A 26,833-nucleotide genomic window follows, 5' to 3' on the forward strand; every position below is an offset into this window, starting at 1 on the left:
ACCCAGGGCTCTCCTGGCACGGCTGCTTGGCTTTCTGCAGGGTTCCCTGCCCTGCCCTGCTTTGTCTCCTGCCGCCCCTCAGCTCACAGGGTTTCCCTCTGCTCTCTGCCCACCATGCTCTCATTACCATCATCCTCCCTTCCCTTTGCCTCCTGCCTTACTAGTGGTATTTCTCCAGCTTAATTGAGTCCCTTGATTCCAGCTTTTCTCTTTTTTTTTTTATTTACTTCTGCTTTTGATTTTCTCCAGCCTGACTGTGAGACACCTTCCACATTGCATTTATTTTTCTCGTTTCTTTTCAACAGTCCTTTGTATTTTCCCATGCTGTCCTTGACCACAGGCAAGAACTCACCCACGACCTCTGCAGACACACCAAACTGTTTCTTTCAAAAGTTGCTCTATAACCTTATTTAGCTGTTCTTCTCTCAAAATACCAGCAGCAAATATGCCAGCTGCGTGCTGGGGATGCTGCCTGTCACAAAGGGCAGCACGCAGCCCCTGCACTCCTTTCTTGCCTCTAGGGATCTGATCTTGCGCTCAGACTTGAGTGGCTCCTGGCTTGGATGGTTTTCCTGTGCTTCTGCAACATTTTGCACTAAGAGGTGAAGGAATGATCATAAAAAATGATGATGATGATGATGATGATGATGATGATGATGATGATGATGATGATGATATCCTCATCTGCATAACAGGTGATTTGCAGTTGTCTGCCTTCTGCTGGAGCTCCCACTGGGCGTTGGGCTGGGATTCCTGAAGGAGGGAATCTCATGGACACCTGTGTCACCACCTCTCTCATCCCCTGAGCAGCCACAAGTAAATCCATCAGGAATGAATTACCACTGTGGTATACAGAGTGACTTAAAATTGATTTAACAAGGAAACTCCATCCTAGAATGTCTCCACAAAGCAGGAATAGTAACTCTCAAAGGACGTGATCAGCAGTATTAAACTCAAACTTGTTTGCAAGATATTCAGGACTTGGAATGGCAGTGATGTGAGGTGTGTATTTCACAATTTTCCTGCTTTATCGGATAACTGAATCTTAGCTGAATATCACAAATACCTTTCAGGTAGCCAAGTTATACTGTGTGCTTTGAAGAGCAAACAATTAGATCAGCAAAAATGAGTAAAATCACAGAGAAGAGACTGGTTCAGTTCTGCTTCTCAAACAATATGCAAGAGGAGACAGAGAGGGGCATTCTTAGCGAAACTGGTTTTTTTTCCCCAGAAGTTATTGCAGCACTTCTTCAACAGCTTTACTAAATTGTTTTGTATTTGATACATTACCTTGATACGAAAATGCAAATAGTGATTTAGTGACATAAACATATAAAAAGTAGAGCACATATATACAAAACTAGACATAAAAGCAGCAGTATAATGTTGATAACTTTTCCTCCATTGCTTTAGACAGTTTTTACTGCCTTTACATTAAGAGCACTTTTTCTGAAGTGCTTTTTAGGATAGAGGCCTAAATTTACATGATTTCTAAACTAGGTTTTCTAGATATTTTTGTCACCCAGAGGATTGACAACTCACTGCCCTGTTCCCCAAATTCCCAGGGTCACTTCTGGGTGTGGGACTCAGCAATTCCACTGCTGTGGAACACAACTCCATGTATTTCCCTGCTTATGGCATCTTTGAACACCTTGCATTGGGCTAGTTCCCAGAGGAAATTTCAGGTTAAATGTAGCCTAATTGGGTCAAATTATCTCTGCTGAAACAGGACCACAACCTGCCCCTGTAGTTCTACAGCGAGGTCCTCGGAGCCCATCCTGGCAACACTTGGGAATGTGTTTTCATTCATAAATGAATGCCCTGGAATTAAAATACAATGAAATGAAGATAGGGATATAAAATAAAGTAAAACAGTGTGCTAATCTGTATGTTCTCTTCCTCAGAGCCCCATGGAATAAATTACATCCACGGATTCCTTTACATCTGTTTGCACATATAACTTGATCGTGTTCATACATATGAATTTGGGCTAGAATTCCTTTTTTTTTAAAGCACAAAAAACCCCTTCTTTAATGTTGATAATGAAGAATTTTAAAAAATAATCCCATATAGATACACAGATACATTTGGATGTATTAGATAGCATATACATTCATATATATGTTGTAGACATTTAAAGCAAGAAAACGTAAGTTGTACTTGTATGAGAATGACCAGGGATAAGTAATAAAGATAATATCATGGAGAGAACTAAATCATACTCGAACAATAAAGGACAACCTGATGGTTACACAAACAGCATTTACTGTAGTGATCAGGAATATTAGACTCCTTTTAGTTCCTACAGATTGCTGTGCAATGACATATTCAACATTTTCAGCTGAGGAAAAGTGCCTGCATGTCTGGGAGAAAATTATGTAGTCAAAGAAAACTTTCTTTCTTTCTTTCTTTCTTTCTTTCTTTCTTTCTTTCTTTCTTTCTTTCTTTCTTTCTTTCTTTCTTTCTTTCTTTCTTTCTTTCTTTCTTTCTTTCTTTCTTTCTTTCTTTCTTTCTTTCTTTCTTTCTTTCTTTCTTTCTTTCTTTCTTTCTTTCTTTCTTTCTTTCTTTCTTTCTCTCTCTCTTTCTTTCTCTCTCTCTCTCTCTCTCTTTCTTTCTTTCTTTCTTTTCTTTCTTTCTTTTCTTTCTTTCTTTCCAAAATTTACCTCCTGTCATTTATTTTTTTCTGTGTGTCTCAGGTGACCTGGCGGAACGGATGACGTGTGATCATTCGTGACTCCTGCAAAAGCTTTATTAAAGCACAAATTACGTCAGCTGGGACAAAAGCCCACAACTTTATCTTGGCAAGGATGGGCTCTTGCTGTAGGATTTCCCTGTGATGTACGATGTGCTTGCTCTGGAAAGCTACAGCTCGTCACTGAGTGTCAGGTGTCTGCTTGCTGCTCTGGCTGCCTTGCCCTTTGCTGCAGGAATTCCATGCAATTCCACACAGGAGCTGGTGCGCTGGCAGGGGCACCAGTGCTGTCACACCTGCCCAAAGCCACGGCTTCCACGGCCTTGGTGTGCTGGGCTCTGATTTCACTGCGAGAAGGCACAAGGCAAAGGAAATTCCAGCAGGGTTTGTGCATCTGTTTGTGTTTTTCTCATACAAAATTGTCTGTCGACAAGATGAGAGCCTTACAACCCTGCACAGGCCCATAGTTCCTGCAAATAATGCACAGAACCACAGGTGCTGACACAGATCACACAGGAAATATTTTCTAACCCATCCTGCGCATTATACGGCAATACTGAATATTGTAACTTCCACATTTTTATTCCTTTTTCTTTTTTACTCACGAGACGCAGCAAAGCGAAAGGCAGTGAGAGCTACGTATGCAAAACAGGTTTTCAAATGAAAGAGTTCCAAGGCTTTTCCCGAAAGAGCCCTAAGAGGAAGTTTAAGTCGCTCCATTTCCATACTGGTGTGTTTTATGTAAAAGAATTCTGGATGCCAGCTCGCTGGCTGTGATGAAGGTGGGCAGGTGCCGGGGTGCAGGAGCCAGCCCCTGCTGCCCCCCTCGCTCCCCGGGCTGGGAGCACACCCGGGCACTCCCGAGATGTTCCTGTCGTGTGTGCAGCTCCCCGGCGCTGCGGGATCTGTGAATGGTCCCGTTTGCGGCAGGCGAGCCCCGCAGAGCCCTCCAGCCCGAGCCGGGGCTCTCTCTGCGCCCACCGCCCTGCCCAGGGACACGCGGGGCTGCGGCGACCCCCGGGACGCTGCCCCGCGCCTTCATCGGCCTGAATTTCGGGTTAAAAGTGACGGGTTTCTGGTGCTTCTCTTGTGTTTCCCTGCTGCCTTTTGCTTTAATTCTTTCGCCACAGCTCGAGAGCGAAGTTACCCCGCTCCGGCGGCCGCGCTCGCCCGGCCCTGCCGCTTTCCAAGATTTTCGCTCGAAGAACGGGAAAAAGGCGGAAACTATCGAGAAACCACGGGGCAGCCCCAAATCACCCCCGCGGCTCCCGGGCCGGCACGGACAGCGCTGCCGGGCCCGCGGGGAGCCCCGCTCCGCATCCCGGAGGGACAGGGGGATGGAGGGATGGAGAGATGGGGGGATGGAATGATGGGGGGACGGGGGTATGGAGGGATGGAGGGATGGAGGGATGGAGGGATGGAGGGATGGGGGATGGAGGGATGGAGGGATGGAGGGATGGGGGATGGAGGGATGGAGGGATGGAGGGATGGAGGGATGGGGGATGGAGGGATGGAGGGATGCGGGGATGGGGGAAGGGTGGCGGGGGGCAGGGGCCCGGGCGCTGCGGCGGCGGCGACTTTGCTCTTTAAATCGCTCTCCAAAGCGGATTTACGGCTGATCCCCCACGTCAGCGCCCGGGGGGCCGCTCGCCGCCGGCGGAGCCGGTGCCTGGGGCGGCGGGAGGCGGCGCGGGGCGGGGCGGGGCGCGGGGCCGGGGCCGCCCCGTCGGTGCGTGCCGGAGCCCATGAATTGCTCCGAGAGCGCCCGGCGAGGCTGCGCCGCGGCCGCGGGCTCCGGGCACCATGCAGAAGAGCGTGCGGTACAACGAGGGGCACGCCCTGTACCTGGCGCTGCTGGCCCGCAAGGAGGGCACCAAGCGCGGCTACCTCAGCAAGAAGACGGCGGAGACCAACCGCTGGCACGAGAAGTGGTTCGCCCTCTACCAAAACGTGCTCTTCTACTTCGAGGGCGAGCAGAGCGCCCGCCCCGCCGGCATGTACATGCTGGAGGGCTGCAACTGCGAGCGGGTGCCCGCTCCCAAGGGATGCGCCGCGGGCAGCGGCAAGGATGCCGCGCTGGACAAGCAGGTACCGCCCCAGCCGCGGGTGGAGGGCAGCGGGGAGGGACAGCGGGCCCTCGGGCCGCCCCCTCGCATTCCCGGCGGTGCCGCCCCCGGCCCGGCGCGGCCCCGCCAGCGGCGGCTCCCGAGCGCGGGCCGAGAGCGGCGCCGGCGGCTCCGAGTGCTCGCCGGCGGCTCCTCGTTCCTCGCCCAGCCTTGTGTTTGCACGCCCTGTGAGAGCCGCCGAGTTTCGGTGCGCTGCCCGGAGAGGGGCGTTTCACAGGGCAGGTGCGGAGTGCTCTCGGTGCCGGCGCTTGTGCCGCGTGGAGAAACGCAGCTGTGCGTTTCTCAGCAAACTCAGCACGGGGCCAGAGTCCCGGAGCAGCACCGGGCACCGTGAGGAGTCCCTGAGCCCTTCCTGCCCGTGGGGCTGCCCCGCTGCCAGCCGTGCTCTGGGGGCACACAGCCGGGCAGGTGTCCGGGTGAGCCCTGCCCTGGTGGCAGCCTGCGACATCCCGAGGGGTCCCTGCCAGGCGCGGGTGGCAGCCCTGGGATGGCACTGATGGCACAGAGAGAGCCCGAGCCGGGTCCGGCCCGGGGCTGCGGGGCTCGCACCGCCCGGGGCTCGGGTGGGATTCCTTCCCCGGGGGGCGACCGTGACCTGCCCAACTCCGGCCCAATTCCTGCCCCATTCCGGCTCCATTCCTGCCCAATGCCGGCCCAATTCCTGCCCCATTCCTGCCCCATTCCCGCCCCGCGGCCCCGCTGATCCTGCCCGAAGCTGATCCGTGTGACATGCGTGTGCCAGAGCAGCAGTGGTTAAACACTCGCGTGTATTACATAACCGGGAAGGGAAGGACGCTCTGCTCGCTCGGCGTGGATAGAGAGCGGGTGTCGTACCCACACACCTCCTGTTGCCTCGCAGTCTGAATTCCTCATCTCGTTTGCAATGTGCTCGAAGCCGGTGCTGGCGTGCCCCGGTGCCTTTCCCCCCGCACGGGGCGGGTTTGGGGAAGTTTGGGTGGTTCCAGGCGCTGTTTCGGGCTGGCTGCAGGTGTTTCCTCACGCTGGTGAGAAAGTGACACGGACCGCAGCCGTGTGCTGAAACCCAGCGCATCTCTGAGCTGTCCTGGAGCGGCAGCTTTGCCAGGAGAGCTCAGAGCCTCGCCTTATATTGATGTTTTTTTTTTCCCCCCCACCTGTAAATAATCCTGGTGTGCCCAGGCAGCCTCGTGGCTGAGCGAGCGAACTCTGGGGAGCCGGGATGGTTGTGGGTGGTTGTGTCGTGTTCACCCTCCAGTTGCTGCCCACTGCTCTGAGGCATGTTTTCATGGCGTTGTAAATGGAGTGCTGGAGGATCCCAGATGATATTAGACATGGATGTTGCCTCCTTTACACCGGCTTACTACGGCTGTTTACCGGCGGTGTTGGTAAATTACGGCTTGGCCAGGGGAACTGCCTGAAACCAACCCCTTCCATGTCTGTTCTCCGCGAGCCTCAAGTTGTGCTTTCATAGTGATGAATGAGTTGTTCATAATTACATCTAGTAATAATTACAGGGCAGGAAGCTGAGCTTTTATTGCTTCAGACATCAACTGTGTTGGGTGCTTTCAAGAATAGCAGGCTGCTATTAAAGAGGCAGAAGAATGCCTCGGTTTTGGGTTTTTTTTTGTTTTTTTTTTTTTTTTTTTTTTTTTTTTTTTTTTCATGGGATGCTGTTTGAATTTTCAAGAGAGACCATCAGGAAATATCCTTTTCTGTTCACCTTTTGCTTGATCCCAAGCTTTGTTCAAAGCTTTTGAGTGTGAGTAGCTTTCACAGGTGCGCCCTTGTTTGTAAACACACATGCAAACACAAATCTTTGCTGAGGTGTACAGGAAATTCCCTCAGTGGCCAAAACTGATCCATTGCAAGAAAAAAAAAGAATGAAAACATTTGAAAATTAAGCAGTCTCTTTCATTTATAAAATGTGCTCACATTTTTAAAGGTGTGAAGCAATAAGCCACAAACCTTCAGTTTATTAACAGAGGGAGGCAAACTTTAATCAGATGATAATGAAAAGTCGATATTGCACATGCTAACCCCTGGCAGTGAAAAAATACTGCATAAATTTAATTTGCTTTGATTTCACCACACAAATGCATTAATGGAATGAAAAAAAAAAAAGAAAAAACAGAGAAGCTCTGTGGCAGTTTTTGAAGAATCAGCTTGCTCCAAAGAAGGGACAAAAGACAAAAGTTATCTGCTTTACTTTGGGTTTTATTTACCTGAGTAAATTAGAGTGATGTGATAGACATCAGAGTGATATGTGCTATAAAATTACAAAAATGAGGGAGAGAAAGAGGATTTAATCACACGAGAGAGCTTCATCAGCATACCTTGAGTGGATATGTGAAAAAGCAACGCTTTTTGTCCAAGTTACATAATAAAGATTACAGAAAATGCTTGTAGGACAAATAGATTTTGCTTTCCTTGTCTTGCAGGTCCTTTCAGTGCTGGTTTCCAGTTGTTTGGGCGCTGACTGTCGGGTCATGTGCCGGCTGAAACTCTGTGAATTGCCAGGGCCCAGTGGTGGGATGAGGGCTGGGCTGGGCCGTCCTGCACAGCGCGCAGGATTTTGGCCGCCAGATGTGCCCAGATGTGGTGTCCATGTCCCAGCCAGCCCGGGTGCTGGGCAGTGACACATTCCACCCTGCTGGGATGTTCAGGTGTGACGGGAACCACAATTCTGAGGGAGATCCAAATGCCTTCGCAAGATTTGCTCTGATATTGCAGCATTAAGGGATTGAGAAACAATTGCCATGGCAGAATGTGCTTATTTTGCCTTTCCCATTAACATATTAGTGTGGTTTTTTTTCCCCTTCACAGGGATGTTTGCTTCAAAGGAAAATCTGTTAAAAGTACAGAGCCTGTGTTGATAATGACTGCATAAAGAGTGAATCAACTGATATTCTGGAAATGTGTGATCAAATTGAGCGTGCTGCATATACTGAATGATCTGCAGAGGGAATTCTTGTTTTTAAAGAAAAATATGAGTTCTGATCTCCCTCAGATTTTAGAAGAGTTTCTGTAAGCACCAAACAGGTGTTGCTGTACACTCTGATTTCACATTTCAGGCAGAAAAAGGAACACATGGATTTATTGAAGGAATAACAACGTGGAAGAGGCTGAGTTTCAAATCAGCAGATTAGGACGTGTAAATACCACATGCAGATAGGTTCTGATTTTAGTTAAACTGCTTCTTCCCAGGGGAACTGAGGGCTGTAAACAAGAGCAGCTCCCAGCAGGTCCTTCACTGTGGCACTGGGAGTCTGAATGGGCACACATTTCTGCTTTTCTTTCCAAAACTCTGGAAGGAGAATGGCTGGCTCTGTCTCAGTGAGGGGTTAGACTCTTTCAAAAATGAAGCAAAATGCCCCAAATTATGCTCTTTGCAGAGCCTCACAGAAGGCTTGCACTTGTTACCCAGCAAGTTCGCAGATACTTTTTGAAATATTACTGGAAACAAGTGATTAGAGGAATGTAAATATTAACATGATTATTATTGTCCACGTTGGGAGGAGGCCTGTGTGTTTAGTTCCTTTCGTAACTGTGCATTGAATACGTGGAAATGTTCTGATACTGTTATTAATAACTGCCTCGGAGTATTTAAGGTTGTAAATGTTGCATGATTGGAGCAGAGATATTCTTTGTGTCTTGCCTGCAATAATCTTCCTCCCACTTAGCAAAATTAAATGCAGTATTAGGTGCATGTCCCCAGAGATTAACAGAATCCAATCATTTGAATTTTTTTTCTGCTGGCTGCAGCTCTGGTTTTGTAGAGGACACAGTGGTTTCGTGGATCCTCTCTGTTTGACACTCACAGCTTGGCACATGCCGCCAACAGCTTTGCTGTACCTGCAGCTGCTTTAATGTTCAACCAACCAACAGCACTTAAAGGGCATCTTTTAATGAGGATGAAATTTGTTAAAAGTTATTCAAATTTTTTTTTTTTTGGGCAACCCCCTTGAGTTGCTCAGCATCCTGTGCATTTAATACTGTAGATGACTGTTGGGATCGGCGGGAGAAACGTGGCACGCAATATGAGTGGTCAGCAAATCTCAAACACATGACTGAGGAGTGTTGGGGTTCTTTTGGCACCCTCAGGATTTGTATTGCCCATAGATCTTACTGCTGGCATGTGGGCAGGGAGCTGCCTGTGGTGGCAGAGTCTCTCAATGCTCCTGGGTGGAGGCAGCTTTGGGGTGACCTGCTCTTGGCCACCTTCCCAGGCTGTCCCTGTCCCCCAGTCCCTGCTGGGGACATCAGAGTGTGGGGGCACGTTCCCCAGATATTTCAGATTCCTGTGGTCTGTGTTTTGGTGGGCAGCAGGGCACGAGGCACTGGCACTGAGCTTCCCTCTTTCTCTTGAGAGGAAATGAAAAGTGAATTTACAGCATCCCCCGTGACCCAAGGCAGCAGAGTGTGATGGTGCTCACAGGGGTCCCAGGATGTGGGAAGAGATGAGGATCTGACCCCGTGTTTCAGAAGGCTGATTTATTATTTTATGGTATATATTACATTAAAACTATACTAAAAGAATGGAAGAAAGGATTTCATCAGAAGGCTGGCTAAGAATAGAATAGCAAAGAATGATAACAAAGGCTTGTGGCTCGGCTCTCTCTTTGAGCCAGCTCACTGTGATTGGACATTAATTAGAAACAACCACATGAGACCAATCACAGATGCACCTGTTGCATTCCACAGCAGCAGATAATCACTGTTTACATTTTGTTCCTGAGGCCTCTCAGCTTCTCAGGAGGAAAAATCCCGAGGAAAGGATTTTCCATAAAAGATGTCTGCGACAGGTGAGAAATAAATACAAAAATTAATGAAACCCCCAAACCAACAAACAAACAAATGGAAAAGAACACAACCCAAACCAGCAACCAGACAAACAAGTAAAAACCCCTCTGTGATCCACCCAGGGACTGAGCTCTGCTCTGTGAGAAATGTTTCGTGAGCACATTTTGTGAATAAAGAGAAGGACGGGAAAATCTCACAGCCGTATTTATTTGCAGATTTGCCAAAATTTAGGCATTTCCTCCCAATTCTTCAAGATGTACGTTCCTTGTGTTGTGTTGCCAAGTGGGTTGTTTGTAGCTGTGCGTGTGTGGGGAGCCTGCACAGCTGACAATGGAGCTGCAGGGACGGGGGGGTTCATTCCTGACATCCCTCCTCAAGGGTCTGTTGGATCCACAGACAGAGCTTGGAGAGCATTGATGACATTTAACGGTTTATTATTAAACCTTTGGCAGCCCTCACCCACGTGAAGCGGTTTTGGTCAGGCACCTGAGCCTGATCCATTTTGTTTTCTGTTCTTGACTTTTGGTCCCCCCTGAAGGTGAAAGGCAGCAGGAGACCCCACGAGTAATTAAAAGGAGCACGGGTAATAAGATCAGATTTTGGTGAGACGAAGTTTTACTGGATAGAAAACACGGACTGAGGTCCTCAGCTTTCCCCTGCAAGGCATTGTAATATCCTGAAACATCACAATGTGCTCTAACAGAAGTGCAAAATGTGTAATTAAGTTATTGGTTGATAATTAGATCCCAAGACAAATGACATTTGGGAAGGGCTTGTTTGTGGAGTTGCTGGGAAATGCTCTTGGCCAGCAGGTGAAATGTCAGTGGCTGCAAGCACAGGTCAGAGCTGGCTTGGAAATGCAAAATCCCAGGGCCTGGAGACCAGAATGTCACTCTGTCCCTTCCCTGCAGGAATGATGTGAGCCACAGTGCCAGCCTCCAGCATGCCAGGGGTGACCAGGGGCTCCTGCTCGTGGTGGGCATGAGAACACTCAAATAAAGTCCAAAAAAAGCACTCCAACAGTTCAATGTGGATTCCATTCTCCCACCTGTCTCACAGCCAGTGCTGCTGCTCATTTTGTTTTGTCTCCCTTATTGATGGAGCTGCATCGATTTGGCCTCATCTGCTCAGTTCCTCAGATGTGCCAGGAGATCTGTGCAGAGCAAGTTCTGAGCACAGAAATAGCAGCTCAGTCCCTGGCTTACTGAGTAATTGTACTTCATTTATCTTAGTTTACCTTGATTTAACTTTTAAGCTTGATTTTTAATTTTTTCACTGTTTTTTTTTTGGGGGGCCAGGCTTTGTCAGGGTGGAGAACGGTGCTGGTGGGGCTGTGGGTCAGGAACGTGAGGTTTTGGGGAGCACCTCTCCCCAGCTCTTCCTGTGTTCCAGTCACTACTGATTGAGGGATGGGATTTTTTAACACTGTGCCTCTGCACTAAATGTGTAGGAACATATGCTTCCAACTGAGCTTCCAGTTTTTTTTTTTTTTAAATTTTTTTTTTGGATTTACCAATCCCGCAAGGTTTTCTGTTTGAGCTACAGAATCAGTATTTATAGAAGCAGAGGCTTCCCCAAGTCAGTCCAGCCATTTCAGTTTCTTGTGGTGTTTGCCATGAGCTCAGAACCAACTGAGATTTTTAAGGAAGTGTTATAAGCTGCCAATTCTGAAAAGAGCTATATTATATTTTTTAATTTTACTTTTGGAAGTGTGTTGGGGTTTTCTTTTTGGTGTTTTTTTTTTTTTTTTTTTAAATGTGTGGTTTTTTGGGGAGTTTTTGTGTTTGGATTTTTTGGGGGGGGTTGGATTTTTGTTATTTTTCTTTATTTTGTGGTAGAGCTGATCATCTCCACTACATATTTTTTAAAAAAAAAGGTTGTGTTTTAGGACCCATGTTAGGTTCTGAACCTCTCCACCCTGCTGGTGTTTTCTCTCTTGTCAAAACCAAGTTCCACTATTTAAATTTTTTAAAATCAAAGTTTAGTGAGCGATAAAAGGGGCAATATCCAGTGCTGGGGTGCCTTGCCAAAATGCCAGAGGCACACCATTAGCTTAAAACAATTTTCCTATGTATTCTCATTACAGTGGGGAAATGCGTATTAATGAGAGTTATGCATATTAAAACATTTTCGTGAGTTTAGATGTTCCAGGAATTTCTTCTGCTTGGTTTTACCCTTTGACTTGTCTGCATGCCATCCTGTAGATTAAATCGATATATTTTATTTCCTCTCCATTCTGGTGTTTTGACACTGCTTGATAACTGGAGGGTTGGTAGTAAATTTCTCCCTTGGTGTTCTGGTTTTTGTCACTGTAATCTTATCATTCAGATAAAATGCGAGAAACAACATTGTTATTTCATAGTATTGCTTGAGTTAGTTACACAAATAAAGGCATTTTAACATTACATAGTGTCTATTTTAATATTATGCTAAGGCCTAAGATATATTTATCACACTACTATTTCTATATAAGTGTAGTGTGATAAACATACTTTTATATATTTATTAAAGTATATTTTATAAATATACTTTTATAAAGCTTATGTTTATATATATATAATAGGTACTTTATAAAAGAATATATTATAAGATATACAGTGTATAAACTGACAGTACCAAAAAACAGTTACAAGGAATTACAAATAGCACTATATCAGAATATTCATGATACATAATAACTTGCAAAAGCCAATATGTAAATGTGAAAGGCAATAACTATATTTTTCATTTATAACTAATTTATAAATGAATGTCTCAGGACTTGCTGGGTCCCCACCTGTTGGAAATTTAGGATGGCTGTTTCTGTTTCTTTCTGATTTTCTCCTCCTGATTTCTGCCTTACACAAATTATTTCTCCTGCTTCAGCAAATGCCAAAGATTTGATGTTCTGTCTGGGATTGTGGGGATGATGGTCAGCACCCTTGGCAGGGTGTGTGTGATGTCCTCCAGGGTGGAGCCAGGGTTTATTTTTAACCCTGTGCATTCACGGAGGATCAGGCACGACAAGAAAATTGCAGCCTTCTTCTGCACCAGTCATGTTCTCTTCAGTTTGGCGCTCACGGAACAATTTCAGCGAGCTATTAAAAATGCCTCCTCCTGATAAATAAATAAATCTGCTGGGAGGAACTGAAAGTGTGCAGGCCAAGTGCAGAGCTCTCCTGAGGGAATGGTGGAGAAGAAGTGGTGGGAGAGTGGAGGGCTCCAGCAGGGACACCTGTGCAGTGCCAGCGCTGTCATGCAGGTGTTGTGTGGGTTCCTCTGGGTCTGGATTGAAGGCACTCGAGGTGGCATTTCGTGTTCTGACTCAGGTGTTTATTATTTCTTATCAGTACAACAGTCTCACTGCTGGGAGTTCTGCAGCTTTTCATAGGAAGGCACAAAATGGCCAACAATCTCTTGTTCCAAGGTCTTTTAAGACTAAACCATTCAATTAAGAACTGGCACCTGGATTATTTCCCTTTTAACCCCATAACTGATCCCACAGAGCTGCAATGGTGACTTTTCTGCCCAATTACAAAATGCCACCCAAACCCATGGAGAAGAAGGAAGAAGCAGCATGAAGAACAAACCCAGGATGACACCCTGTGCCCTGCACCTTGCTTCCATCCACAACACACTAAAAACCCCAAACCCTCAATTTCTCACCCAGAGACACACCCACACTGCTCTCCATAATCTGTGGGTTCCAGTCCGTCTTGAAGTCTGGGAAACTTTCTCCATGGATGGGGGTCAGAGCCAGTGCTGCCCTGGAGCAGACAGAGATATAATTACATATAAATAAAAGAAAATATTCCCTGTGATGCTCTGGGTTTCCACAGTGTTTGTGTGCGGGTGAAGGGAACAGCAGAGCTGATGGCCCCGGGGTGATCCATGCAGGAGCTGATAACCAATTGATAATCAATGGCATTTGATTTCTGAAGCATTGTCTCCTGTTGTAAGAGCTTGGTCAGGAGCAGCAGGCAAGGCAGGGCTGCTGGGGTGCAACTGAGCCCTGTGTGTGTGATTATTTCAGGTTTTTATGTCGATTTCGTGTCACTTTGTGAGGTCTTGCAGTTGTGCTGCTTTGGCCCAACAAGCACCTGATGGCTGAAGGAAATAGCAGGGCCTCCTTTCTTGTCAGGTACTCAGGAAGGAATTGAGATTGTGATTAATAATGGTAATTAATCCTTGTTTTTGGGACCCATATTGGCTCTGGAGGGAGGCATACTGGTGGGCAGAACCAACCTCTGTGAATGTAGTGGCTAAAATATAAATGTGCCACTTAAACACCAGAGATCAATGGCTGTATCTCACCAGGCATCCAAGTGGAGTTGCATAAAACCTGCTGGGGTTTGTGCTGAGCACTGCTGCAGTAATTCCTGCTTACCTCACCGCCTGTTGTGAAAATAAACGTGTTAATTGTAGGGGAGTGGTGAACGATGATGCAATGAGAGGTGTCACAGGACAAGGTGTAAGAATTTCTGTCCTCTGCTGATCAGTGTGCAGGAGATGTGCATCACAACAGGTCCCAGCATTGCTGTGTTTGCACACTGGGGCTGCATTCCCTGCACCAGGCAGCCTCAAACACACTGCCTTGCTACATAAGGTCAGAAACGAAAAAAGAACCCCCGGAAAACCCCAACCAAACAAAACAAAACAAAAAACCACCAAAAAAACCCCCCCAAACCCAAAAAAACCCCAAAACAAAACAAAAACCCAAAGAACCCCAAAAACCAAACCAAAGAAGCCACCCACTAAAAACCCCTGTACCTGCCTTGCTACATAAGGTCAAAAACAAAAAAAGAACCCCCAAAAAACCCCAACCAAACAAAACAAAAACACTAAAAAAAAACCCCAAACCCAAAAAAACCCAAAACAAAACAAAAAACCAAAGAACCCCAAAAACAAAGAACCCCAAAACCAAAGAAGCAGCCCTCTGAAATGCCAAACTGAACGTGAAATTGATGTTCAAAACTTTTGAGGTTTGATAGATTTATAATTATGTTTTACCCAACTTGTGTTGTTATCACTGGGTTTGGGATATTTGGTTCTTTAGTGTATGACTCCAAACTCCACATTCAGTGTCAGCTGCTGCTGTCCCATTTTGGGCAGACACAACAATTCCTCTCCAGGCCTGGCAGCCAAGGGCACCTCACTGCCCCAGGGCCCAGAAATGCAAACCAAAGTGAGTTGGGCGAGCAAACTTGGGGTAAATGACTTCATCAGCTGAAGCTGGAATTGTTAGATTAGCCCCCAATGTGCAAATGGATCAAAGTTACAAAATTATGAAAACTCGTGACCTGTTGTTAATTTTGAGTGTAGCCCTTGGGGGGCTTTGCCTGCCCTAAATGTACCTGAAGACCCTTTAATAAATACAACTGCTTTTTATTCCCTTAATTCTGTCTGGCCTCTCTTTTCAGGTAGCCCAAAAGGCATCAACCTGACAAACTGAGAGTGATGCCAGGTGGTTCTGTTTGAGACAAATAAATATATTTACCTCCTGTGAAAAGGAGGGGGAGCTAAAAATAAAGTATCTTCTCAGCACTGTTTCAAACAGGTTTTCCTAAAGATCATTAGCTTTCTACAAATGTGTCTTTCATTTTTTAATTTTATTTTTATTTTTTTGAGGGTGTTTGAATGCATATGTTATGTGTGTTCATTTTTGGATGATCCGGAGCAGAAGGATGCTTGTCTGGGCTATCTGTGTCCCGACTCGCTTGCCTCTTGAGCCCCTCTCACCCTAGAAAGGTGAATGTATGAGTTTTGAAATAATTGACATTCATTGCCAGGGTGATACCAAATGTTTGCTCACACATTTGCTCCCTCTTTGTGCTGTCCCCCTCTTTGATCCTTTCCCTCCAGCATTTGTTTTGCCTCATGTAAATTTCAAGCTGCTTTTGGTGCACGTTCCTGGCCTGGTTTCTGCCCCACGGGTGTTAATGTGGTGCTTCCAGGCTGTGCCATGTGCTGGGAGCTCTGGGTCAGTCCCTGCTGCTCTCACCAGGACCAGGACAGGACATAAACAGGACAGAAAGGGAGCAGAACAAGAACCCATGCAGGGCTTTGCTCATCATTCGTGTCCTTTCCCATGGATTCTCCAGCTCACCGTGTCCTGCTTGTGCAGCTTCCAGGGCAGCCACACTTTATTTCTTGCTGTGAGCATCCCTCCTCTCCTGGCTGAGAGATCCTGACTTTCTGCTGCTGTTTTAGGGTGGGGGGAGAACTGTAAGCAACCAAGTCCTTTTATTCTGAGCAGTGTAAGGCACCTCATCTTTCTGAATTGTGTTTTTTATCTTTCCTAATAACTGTGGATATTTATACTTTCACACCTTACAGTAATGTCAGCATTTGACAGTTACACGCAGTAAAAACAAACATTTTTTCCCCTATAAATTACTGTGATGTAACACAAAAGTTCAAAATTTTCTAAATTCTTGAGTGACTCAGAATTTTTTTGCTCAGGAACACAAACTTGTTTGACTTGGAATCCACCCATATTCTTCAGTGATTTCCTGGTGCAGTCCAGTGGCACCCAGACTTTTTGCTGGAGTGAGCCTTTAGCAGTGTGGCGTGGTCACAGTGCCTGGAAGAAGCTCCTGAGGACTGGGAGAGAGCAGATCTCTCCCAAATATCATCCCTCACATCCCCAGGGCTGGTCAGGACAGGGCAGGACTGTTGTATTTGCAGGAATGATGTATCTGACTCCATGTTTTCAGAAGGCTGATTTATTATTTTATTGTGCTATGCTATACTAAAGAATACAGCAAGGATACTTACAGAATGCTAAAAAGATAACAATGAAAACTCGTGACTCTCTCCAGAGTCCCGACACAGCTTGGCCCTGACTGGCCAAAGAGTGAAAACAACTCACAGCAGGATCCAATGGAACAATCACCTGTGGGTAAACAATCTCCAAACACATTCCACACACAACACAGGAGAAGCACATGAGATAAGAATTGTTTTCCTTTTCTCTGAGACTTCTCAGCCTCCCAGGAGATAAATCCTAGGCGAAGGGATTTCTCAGAAAATGTGAATGGCACACAGGACCATCAGTGTCACTGCAGCCCCTGGGAAGGTGGTGAGGAAAATCCTCCTGGGAAGCGTTTCCACAGGCATGGGGGCAAGGAGGGGATTTGGGGTGATCCGAGGGCTCGGCAAAGGGGAAATCACACCTGACCAGCCTAGGTGTGGTATATAGGTTTATATATCACGCCTATATACCCTCCAGGACTGATACAGGGATTAAAACTCCCTGAATGACCAGGCCCCAAGGACAGGGGAAAGATGATACTGAACCTTCACCCAGGACATTCAGTTCTAAGATGGGACTGTTGGCCCAAACAGTAGGAATTTTTTTTCTTTTTTTGGTAAGGAAAACCAGCAAGGCTTCCCACTCTGCTTTCTTAAATTTTCCTCTCTGCTTGTTGTCAGGAAGTGGAATCACGTGTGAAAAATAATATATATGCCAGGACATTGTTTCAAGTTGCTGTACAGTGATCAGTCTTGTCTTCTTTCTGGAAGAAATTTACTATTGGCTCAGAACCTTAACAAAAAATTCAGAATTCTTACAAGTTTATTGCAAAATAAAAAGATGAAAACTCTGTCTTTTTGTGCCTTTGCATGCTTTTTTTTGTTAATGCACATGTTACTACACCCTGTATGTGGCATGTATTTCCTGTTTCACTTATTATTTTTTTTTTTTGCTGGGGTAGTAAAAGAGGTTGTTTTCTTTTTTAACAGCTTCCCATCTGATTTAAATTTGAAGTAGTTCATTCTGGCTTGGCTCACATTTAAATTGTAGCAGGAAAAAATTGTGCAACTAGAATAAACTTAACTTTAAACTTTTATGCACTAATGAACAGAATGTGATATAACTGCTGCTAATTCAAGCTGAAGCCTTTTTTCCTTGTCTTGAGTTACTTGGAATATATCTGTAATTCAGTGTTTTTCTGCCTTTTGTATAATCCTTGTGCTGAGCAGTGACAATATTCAAAAATTTAAAAAAAATACCAAGTTTTGTTGCCCTGGGGATTGTGAAATAAATTCTTTGTGCTGCATTACTGCAGAGGTGGAAGACATGGTTGTTCAGCTTCACCATGCTCAGACACTGCCCCAGGACTCGCCTTGGCTCCAGTGTGTGTCACTTGTGTGCCCATTTTCTTTCTGATTTTTCCCTTGCTCTTTCCTTGTCCCTGCTGTTCACCCAGGTGGCTTTTTTATTTAATCTCCTGCCCCTGGGGTGCATTTGGGGAATCCCTACCTGGTACTGAAGATGCATCATGTGTAAAGCCCCCTAGCACAGCCCAGCATTGTGAAGATTTCTTTATTCCTACTCCGCTTTCATAAAAATACATAAATGGTGTTTCTTACATCAAAGTCATAAATTAAATGTCTGTCCTTTACCTGATGCAATTTCACAGTGGTGGATTATTTAATCTAAGTGACTTCAGTAGACTTTTCTAAATATATCAAGTGGGACCAGGTGCCTGATCTGCTTTAATACCATGTACCTTTTATTAAGGGTTGATCAGCTGCCATTTCCATTTATATTTCCTGATGTTCTTTCTTGATTCAGGGTTATTTTTAAGTCACCCAGGTCAGGAAGGATATGAGTGGGGTGGAGTGCTGAGGGGAGGGTGGATAATTAATGGAAAACATATTTGAAAAGGAGTTTTGAAAGCTTCCAAAAAACAGTATTCAAATGTAATTGACTCATTTGATTAAAAACACTTACTAGATTCAGGCTGCTCCCTGAGCCCTCTTAAAACCCCCTGAATCATGAACCCATCCAATTAATTATTACTAAGTAATACTTATATCAATAATATATCTGGTTCTGCATGTATTTCATGTATAACCTACACCTTCCATTGTAGATTACTCATGCCATGAAAATGTTGGTATATGTTCATTTTTAGTTGTTACTTGGAAACTGGAGTGTGTTAAATGTGCTTAGAGTACCAGCACTTTCCATGAGCTATTTGAGACAAGCACAGGGCTGCAAAGGTAAAATTATGGAGAGTTTCTGCCTGGAATTATTGGCACCCTGTCTTGTTTTCAATGTTGGGATCACAATGTGGCACAATAGAGTATGTCATAACATTGTTTCTTGGGTTTATTTATTTTAATTTTTTTAAAGTAAGGACTTAAAGGGCAACAACTAATTTAGTGAGATACTGAAAACTCACTTTGTCAGTGAGGGCAGGCTTGGTTTTTGGCAGTGTTTATATTGAACAAGACCTGTCTCATGGAATAAATTCTTATGGCTATAACTGTCAGTAGGCTACAAAATGTTTCCCTACCAGCAAAGAGTCTCAATACCTCTCCTATTTTCCTTGTATGCCCCTTGTCCTCTGTCAGATGGCTCTGCTGAAAATCTTTGGTCTCTCCCTGCTCAATAAAGTTCCCCTTCACAGGCAGGAGTAGCTGCAGGTTTTATTTATGCAGCAGGCATTAGGGATTCCTAGAGGTGTCTAGCCTTGTGAGAGAGGAAATTTGGGGTGCTGTGAGCTCCCTGCAGGGAGTGGGTCTGTGTGTGGGTCACAGCTGGACCACCCTGTGCTGCTGTGATGTCCCTGGGGAACCCATTAGCTCAGGAAACAGGGCTGCTCTTTGTATTTATTGGTGTCACCAGAACTACCCGAGCAGCAAACCTCTCTGTGCCACACGGAGTAACAGATCCATCCATCCATCATCCATCCATCCATCCATCCATCCATCCATCCATCCATCCATCCATCCATCCATCCACCATCATCCATCCATCCATCAACCATCATCCATCCATCCATCCATCCATCCATCCATCCATCCATCCATCCATCCATCCATCCATCCATCCATCTTCCCTCCATCCATCATCCATCCATCCATCCATCCATCCATCCATCCATCCATCATCTATCCATCATCCATCCATCCATCCATCATCCATCCATCCATCCATCCATCCATCCATCCATCCATCCATCCATCGTCCCTCCATCCATCATCCATCCATCCATCCATCCATCCATCCATCATCCATCCATCCATCCATCCATCCATCCATCCATCCATCGTCCCTCCATCCATCATCCATCCATCCATCCATCCATCCATCCATCCATCCATCCATCATCCATCCCTCCATCCATCCATCATCCATCCATCCATCCATCCATCCATCATCTATCCATCATCCATCCATCCATCATCCATCCATCCATCCATCATCCCTCCCTCCATCCATCATCCATCCATCCATCCATCCATCCATCCATCCATCCATCATCCATCCATCCATCCATCCATCCATCCATCCATCCATCAATCCATCGTCCCTCCATCCATCATCCATCCATCCATCCATCATCCATCCATCCATCCATCCATCCATCCATCCATCCATCCATCCATCATCCATCCATCCATCCATCCATCATCCATCCATCCATCCATCCATCCATCCATCCATCCATCATCCATCCATCCATCCATCCATCATCCATCCATCCATCCATCCATCCATCCATCCATCCATCCATCCATCATCCATCCATCCATCCATCCATCCATCCATCCATCCATCCATCCTTCCATCATCCATCCATCCATCCATCCATCCATCCATCCATCCATCCATCCATCCATCCATCCACCCACCAGGCTGCCTGTGCTCACACTCCAATTGTCACTGTATTTTCTAAACAATCCCTTTGCCAGGATTTGTCTCCTGAGAAGCTGAGAATCCTCAGAGAAGTAATGTAAACAATAATTATCTGATTGTTTGGAATGTGGTTTGGAGGTTGTTTACCAACAGGTGCATCTTTGGTGGGTTCCATTTGAATTGTTTTTAATTAATGACCAATCCCAGTCCAGCTGTGTCGGACTCTCTGGTCAATCACAAGCTTTCATTATCATTCTTTTCTGGCCTTCTGGATGTCTCCTTTCTCTTTCTTTAGTACCGTTTTAGTATGAATAATGTAATGTAATGTAATGTCATGTCATGTCATGTCATGTAATGTTATAATATAATATAATATAATATAATATAATATAATATAATATAATATAATATAATATAATTTATCAGCCTTCTGAAAACTTGGAGTCAGTTTTCATCTCTCACCTCATCCTGGGGACCTCACAACCCCACGACACCCAAGAGCCATTTAGGTGCACAGAAAGCCTCAGCACCAGTCCCTGCCATCACCAGCACTGAATACACAACACAGGCTTGGGAGGATGGGGAGATGCACATTTTCTGTTGTGGGTGTTGATACTGAAGGCTCTGAGGATGTCCTTAGGCTTAGCAGTTGAAATATTTGTTTTAAAAACTTATGTTGGCTTATTTTCTTATGTGCTGGATGAGCAGCATTGGCTTAGTTTTTGGCGTGGTTTGCTGATTCTCACTGTGGGTTGTTTGTGGAGCTGGAATGTGGTGGGTCTGTAGGTGAACATAAATGTTCTAAAATATATGTAGTGCTATTAAATTCAGTGTTATTAAATATTACATAAAAATTAATATATTTTGTGTTAGTAAATGTTAAATTTATTAACTTTTAGAGTGTGGCAGAGTATCCCAAAGCTTCGGAAAATTTATAAGTTAGGTTTCCAAAGTAAGCCCATTTAACCCTCTCTCATCACCAGGAAGAGCTCCTTCTTCAGTCCTGAAATGTGCTTCCTAAACAAACGTAGTTAAATGCATTTTTTGAGGTGTGCCTACATAACTCCTATCATCAAGGTCCTCCAAATGTGGCAGGAATAATTATTTCCTACTGTACTTGGCACCCATCACACACTTAGTAGTGTTGGCCTGAGTTTTTTTTAATTTTTATGTAACTGCCATGTCCCTGCCACAGGCTGTGTTTTAAAAATAATGCTTGCACATCTCCTGCAGGGTTAGGCACATCACCAGCAGGCCAGAATTTCAGGTTTTCCAGAATCAGTTGACAGCCAGCAGGAATAATATCTTTGTTTTAAATATATACTGTCAAATAATCTATTTTAAAAAGAAGAGGAAAAGCAGCTGAAAACCAGCAGTACAATTGGTCTCCTGGCCAGACACCCACGCTCAGATGAGGAAGCTGATGCCTGGTGTGTGCTCTGATGGCTGCAGAACAGGACATCACCGACAATTACGGCACTGCCGCCTCTCTCAGCTTTTCACCATCAGCACCAAACCCCCAATTTATTTTCTCCGAATTTTATATTAAAAAAAAAAAATTCTTACTAATTTATTTGTTTATTGCTGTGTCCCAGTGCTGCACCCCTGCCTTTGTGCAGAAGAGCTCTGCTGCCTTCTCTGAGCTGAGTGTGAGCCCTTGGGGCACTGCTGATGCCCAGGACGCTGAGGGCTGAGCCTGCAATTTGTCTGAGAGCCTCTGAACACTGCAGACCTTTCATCTAGGGCACTTTCTGATGGAACAAAAGGAAAAGAAGGGTTTGCAGTGCTCCTGTAGCGATGCCATGCAATTGCACCTTGTTGTCAGCAGACGATGTTTGCCGGCTGATGGCCTGCCCTGGGAGATGAGTGAGGCCAAAAATCCCTCAGGTTTTGAGGCCAGAGAAGCTCAGTTGTGTTTGCAGAGCCCCAGGCATGGGGGCTGTGGGTTGGGGTGGTGCTGGGGCACAGGGAGGGCACCCCTGGGAGGACATTTAGGGACAGGGAGCACGAGACAACCTCTGCAGAGGTGGCACCAGCGCTCGGGGTGTCAGCCCTGAGCGGTAAGGCATTAATTGCCTGCCATTCATAATTGTTGTGTAATTAATGTGGGACGGTTCCAGCCTGGCTCCTGCAGCAGACTGGGTGTGGATTATGTCAAAGCAGCTTCACCACCACACAACAAGAGTTTGATCTCCACTCTCTCCTGGGCTCAGCAACTGATGGCTGGGTAGAGTTTTCCAGGGAATTACATGAATTTTAGACATTGCATGTGATGGAAATATGCTGGTTTTATAAGCAGTTATTGTCCCACACCATGCCTTAAACATACACAATAATTTCACAACAAAAGAGGACAATAATTTTCAAGGAAAATCTTGTTTCTCTGGGTATGTGTGCAATACATTTCGCCTTTCTTTTACTTAAAAAATCGTTGGGAAACTACATGGTAGCAGCCTTCCTATTTAGCAGTGAGAGCTTTCTTTTGTGGTTCAGGAAATTTTCACATTGGACTTCTGCCAAATTTTGTTATACACCTTAAATACATGAAATATTTGGAATGGCCACCTATAATGAAAGTAAGCAAGTATAAATTGGCAATGAATGACTTGCCAGGCAGTTAGTCACACAAAACCCAGGGATTTTTTGACTGGATTGCCAGCTGAACTAGAATTAGCAGGAAAAGGGTTGAGGTCAGCTGGAGGCTGAGCATGGTGCCTGTGGGAATGGGGCACTGGTTATGGGAAGCAGGGAAGAGCTTTTGGGGCTGCACAGGACTTGCTATGGGATGACTCCAGGAGGAGCCTAAGGCAGGGAAAAGGATGAGTACACGTGGAAAATAATGGAATGGGCTAATTAAAGAGAGCAGTCTGGCCTGCCCAGGTGTGTGATCACCACAGTGGGTCCTGTCCTTGCCCTGAGCTCTGAGGTGCAGGACATGGTCAGCCCCGAGCAGCACAACTCTGAGGTGCTGGTCAAAAACCAAAAGCTGTTTCTTTGTGATCGCGATGTCTTCAAATTTTAGCTTTTATAATTTCCATGTATTTGCCATCCTGCAGTTCTTTAGTGTGTAACTCCAAACTCCACATTCAGGGTCAGCTGCTGCTGTCCCATTCTGGGCAGACACAACAATTCCTCTCCAGGCCTGGCAACCGAGGGCACCTCACTGCCTCAGGGCCCAGAAATGCAAACCAAAGTGAGTTGGGTGAGCAAACTTGGGGTAAATGACTTCATTAGCTGAGGCTGGAATTGTTAGATTAGCCCAAATAAGCAAACGGCTCAAACATTAAAGTGTGAAAACCCGTGGCCTGTTGTCCATTTTTGGGTGTAGCCCCTGAGGGAGGGTTTGCCTGGCCAAAATGTAAATGAAGGCCCTTTAATGAATATTACTGCTTTCACTGTATTCCCTTCACTTTGTCTGGCCCCTGTTTGTAGGTAGCCCAAAAGGCATCAATAGCACGGAGGGATCCCTCAAACTGCTGGCAGCAGCCACTGGGGACTGCTCACGTTGGTAGGCTGGGAGGGCAAGAAAAAGCATTTGGCAAGGTCTGAGTAGGAAAATGGCTATGAACAGCTTTTTAGAAGTGTGTCTGAATTGCAGAAATCACTATAAAACCTTTTGCTGTGTCACTGCAGCACCGAGCTGTGTGAAGGTCACTTGTGCACCTCAGCGCAGGGGCAGCAAAGCCCTTTCTGGGGTGAATAGTGAGGAACCTGGGCAAAGTGCAGCTGTGGTGGTGCAAAGTATAAGACAGTTTAGTAGCCTCCTCAGGACCAGATTGTTTTTGTTGTTCCTTCAATTATTTGCTGTAAGAATTTTATGCTCTGCTCACCTGAAACGAGCTCTTTTCCACCCTGGCTTTGGTGTAAAGGTGGAGAGAAAAGGTTTTGCCCCATCAGCATTACAATCTATGCCTGTGGCCCAGAAATGGTTTTTGTTTTCTTGACTCGTGGTAAGTTCCCACATTACATTAAAAATAAATTCCTAATACTTTTTGTGCCTATAAAAATCTTCCAAAAGGGATACTAATTATTATTTTTCCAGCTCTTTGATTTGTTTTATGTAGCATGTAGTATTTATTTTCTTTCATAATCAAGTATGGAAAAGAATTAGGATAGCAGACAGAAAATGCAAATTTTCTATTCCTAAGGTACCTGCCTCATAATGATAACATGTTTGTTGATCTGTGTTTGTGTTGTGTCTGCTTTAAATCTTGTGATTTCTTTTCTTTCACAGGTAATAGATAAAAACTTCAGTACTTTGCAATAACGTGTTTTCTCCTCTTTGTACTGAATAAATAATGGCTGGTAGGTTTTGGTTGTCCGTTGAGTTTTTTCAAGTGAGCAGGTGATGTGACCTGCTGCTCCTCACACCTGCACACAGGACATGGAAAACTCACTGAGCAGTGCGGGTGGAGCAAAAACAGCAAAAAGAACCATTAATTTCTGTGAGCACCTCCAGCATGTGGTGTGTTGTCAGTGCCTGGAAACTTGTTTGGGAGTTAGTGCAGGAGGGAGAAGGGCTGGGAATGGTGGGTGGTGCGGGTTGGAACTGCAGCTTTTTAACCTCAGTGACACCAGAGTCAGACGTGAGGGCCCCAGAGCCCTCTGCATCCAGGTGGGGCTTTGCATTTATTTTGGTGATTATGGGGTTTCAGCATGGTGGTCCTAATTCAGCCAGCTAAATCAGAGGGCACATTGCTGGGAGTTAAACACCCACTACCCTTAATTATTCTGGTGCTGTTGGGTGAGTGGTTGGCAGAAGCACATTGAAAATCTTCATCCCAGCTCTCCACCCAGCAGTGTAAATAGCTGTATTTGCATGACTGACCTTCTTAGCAGGACATGGTGTTTTTCCTGTACACAGGCCCCACATTATACTGGGACATCTGTCACTTTGTTAGGCTGCAGAATCGCCTGCAGCTGGTTTTATTAGGACTCTGCTGCATAACCCCTTTAGCTGAATGACATTATCACAGCCCTGCTCTGTGCTCCAGAGGAATTGTCAGCAAGTTGCTGTTCAGTGTGTCACCTTTAAATGGTAGTCATTTAGCTGGAGCAATGGCATAGACCAGCACTTGTAGAAATTTAAAGATTTATCTGATATAAATATTTACAAGATATGGGTTTCCCTGGTAACTTGAAATATCTAAAAGGCAAACCTGTAAAAATGTAGGGAGCTGTGGCATGTCTCTTAGTGTTAAGATTTGTTCAACTATTCAAGCTGTGGTACTAGAAAACCATCATTTTTTTTTGGAAAAGCAAACTTTTTTAGTTGTACTGCAAGACAAAATTAGGTTCATATCTCTTATGAAAAGAATAAGCTCCTTGCAGCATTGATAGTGTAAGTGAAGCATTTTGACTGCTGTGTTTTGTAATAGCACATACCTTCATTTAAAAATTATGAGAAAGAGAATAACTCTGGCATCTCAATCACTGAGTAGCCACTGAAAGCAGCCCCTAAAAGTTGTGTTTTCGTGATTTTATGGCCCATTTTTGGGAACACTCTGCTCTTCCCCCATTCTCTGATCATTTAAGGACCAGCAAGTGGCTGTGGCCACTGCGAGGTGGCTGATTTGAGCCAGGATATCAAGACCTGCAACCGCAGCTTGTGGCTACCTGTCCCACCTCTGTGCTGTGTTCTGTTTGTATGCAAATTGTTTTATAACTCTGTTAAATACGCGGTTTAACTCGGCAGCTCCTGAGACAACTTGTGTTCATAGAGCCAACAATGTTCTGTTGTAAGGAAAAGGTGTGGGAGGAGAATAAAAAACGATCCCGTGGGTCTTGTCAGCGGAGTTTAAAGTGGTTTTTGTGCTTTTTGATTGCGCTTGGAGTTCCTCTGAGGAGGAGGAGGAGGAGGAGGAGGAGGAGGAGGAGGAGGAGGAGGGGGAGGAAGAAGCCCTCACACATCACAGTGACACAGAGCTGTTTGCTGGGAGCCACACAAGGCTTGGGACGCTGGGTCCGCACGCAGAGTTTGGGCTGAAGGCTGGGCTTGGTGATCCATTTCCAGCCCTGCTGGCTCTCTGCGCACCCGCTGCCTCCTGCACAGCAACCAGGGACTGATGCATCACTGAAGGTTCCGCCCCCAGATGGCCAAAATCAGGGCAGCACCTTTGCTCTGGGCTGGATCCCACAGAGCTCCCCCAAAACTCCCTGGTGGGAATGACGGTGGTGGGAATGTCAGCTGGAGCTTGGCTGAACAACATTCTTCCTTCTCTCATTTGTCTCTCTTACTGCATCTGGCTGCATCAGTTGTGTTTTAACAGCAAGCAAGTAAATAATTGTGCTTTTTATGCCCTTTTAAAAAATTTTAACATGGGGATATAAAACTGGTATGTTACAAGACAGTATGTTTCCCCAGCTGTGTTAAAAATGTGAACTTTGATTCTTCTTTCTTTAGTTATCAAAAGCACTTCTGCATTGTTTTGTCTTTGGAAAAGATAATTTTGAATGCTTGATAGAGATTGCTTTGTGGGTTTCTTTTTCCTAAGAAACCTGAATTAACTGGGTTATCTTTCTGACACCATGTCAGGCAGTAGGATGGCAATCTCCATAATTACTACAACTCCTGCAGTAGTAGCAGTGGTATCCCATTTTATGCAA

At 45.4% G+C, this 26,833-nt stretch overlaps 1 protein-coding gene across 1 annotated transcript in view; it reads left to right on the plus strand.

Moving 5' to 3' along the window:
• Positions 1–4,495: 4,495 nt before the first annotated feature.
• RASGRF2 (Ras protein specific guanine nucleotide releasing factor 2) overlaps positions 4,496–26,833 on the plus strand; it is a 122,335-nt gene continuing 99,997 nt past the window's right edge. Inside the window, exon 1 of the mRNA XM_059492233.1 lies at positions 4,496–4,780. Coding sequence (XP_059348216.1) covers positions 4,496–4,780 — 285 coding nt within the window. The remainder of the gene's footprint in view (positions 4,781–26,833) is intronic.

The sequence above is a fragment of the Ammospiza nelsoni genome, chromosome Z (assembly GCF_027579445.1).
Source record: "Ammospiza nelsoni isolate bAmmNel1 chromosome Z, bAmmNel1.pri, whole genome shotgun sequence".
NCBI classification, from domain to species: domain Eukaryota; kingdom Metazoa; phylum Chordata; class Aves; order Passeriformes; family Passerellidae; genus Ammospiza; species Ammospiza nelsoni.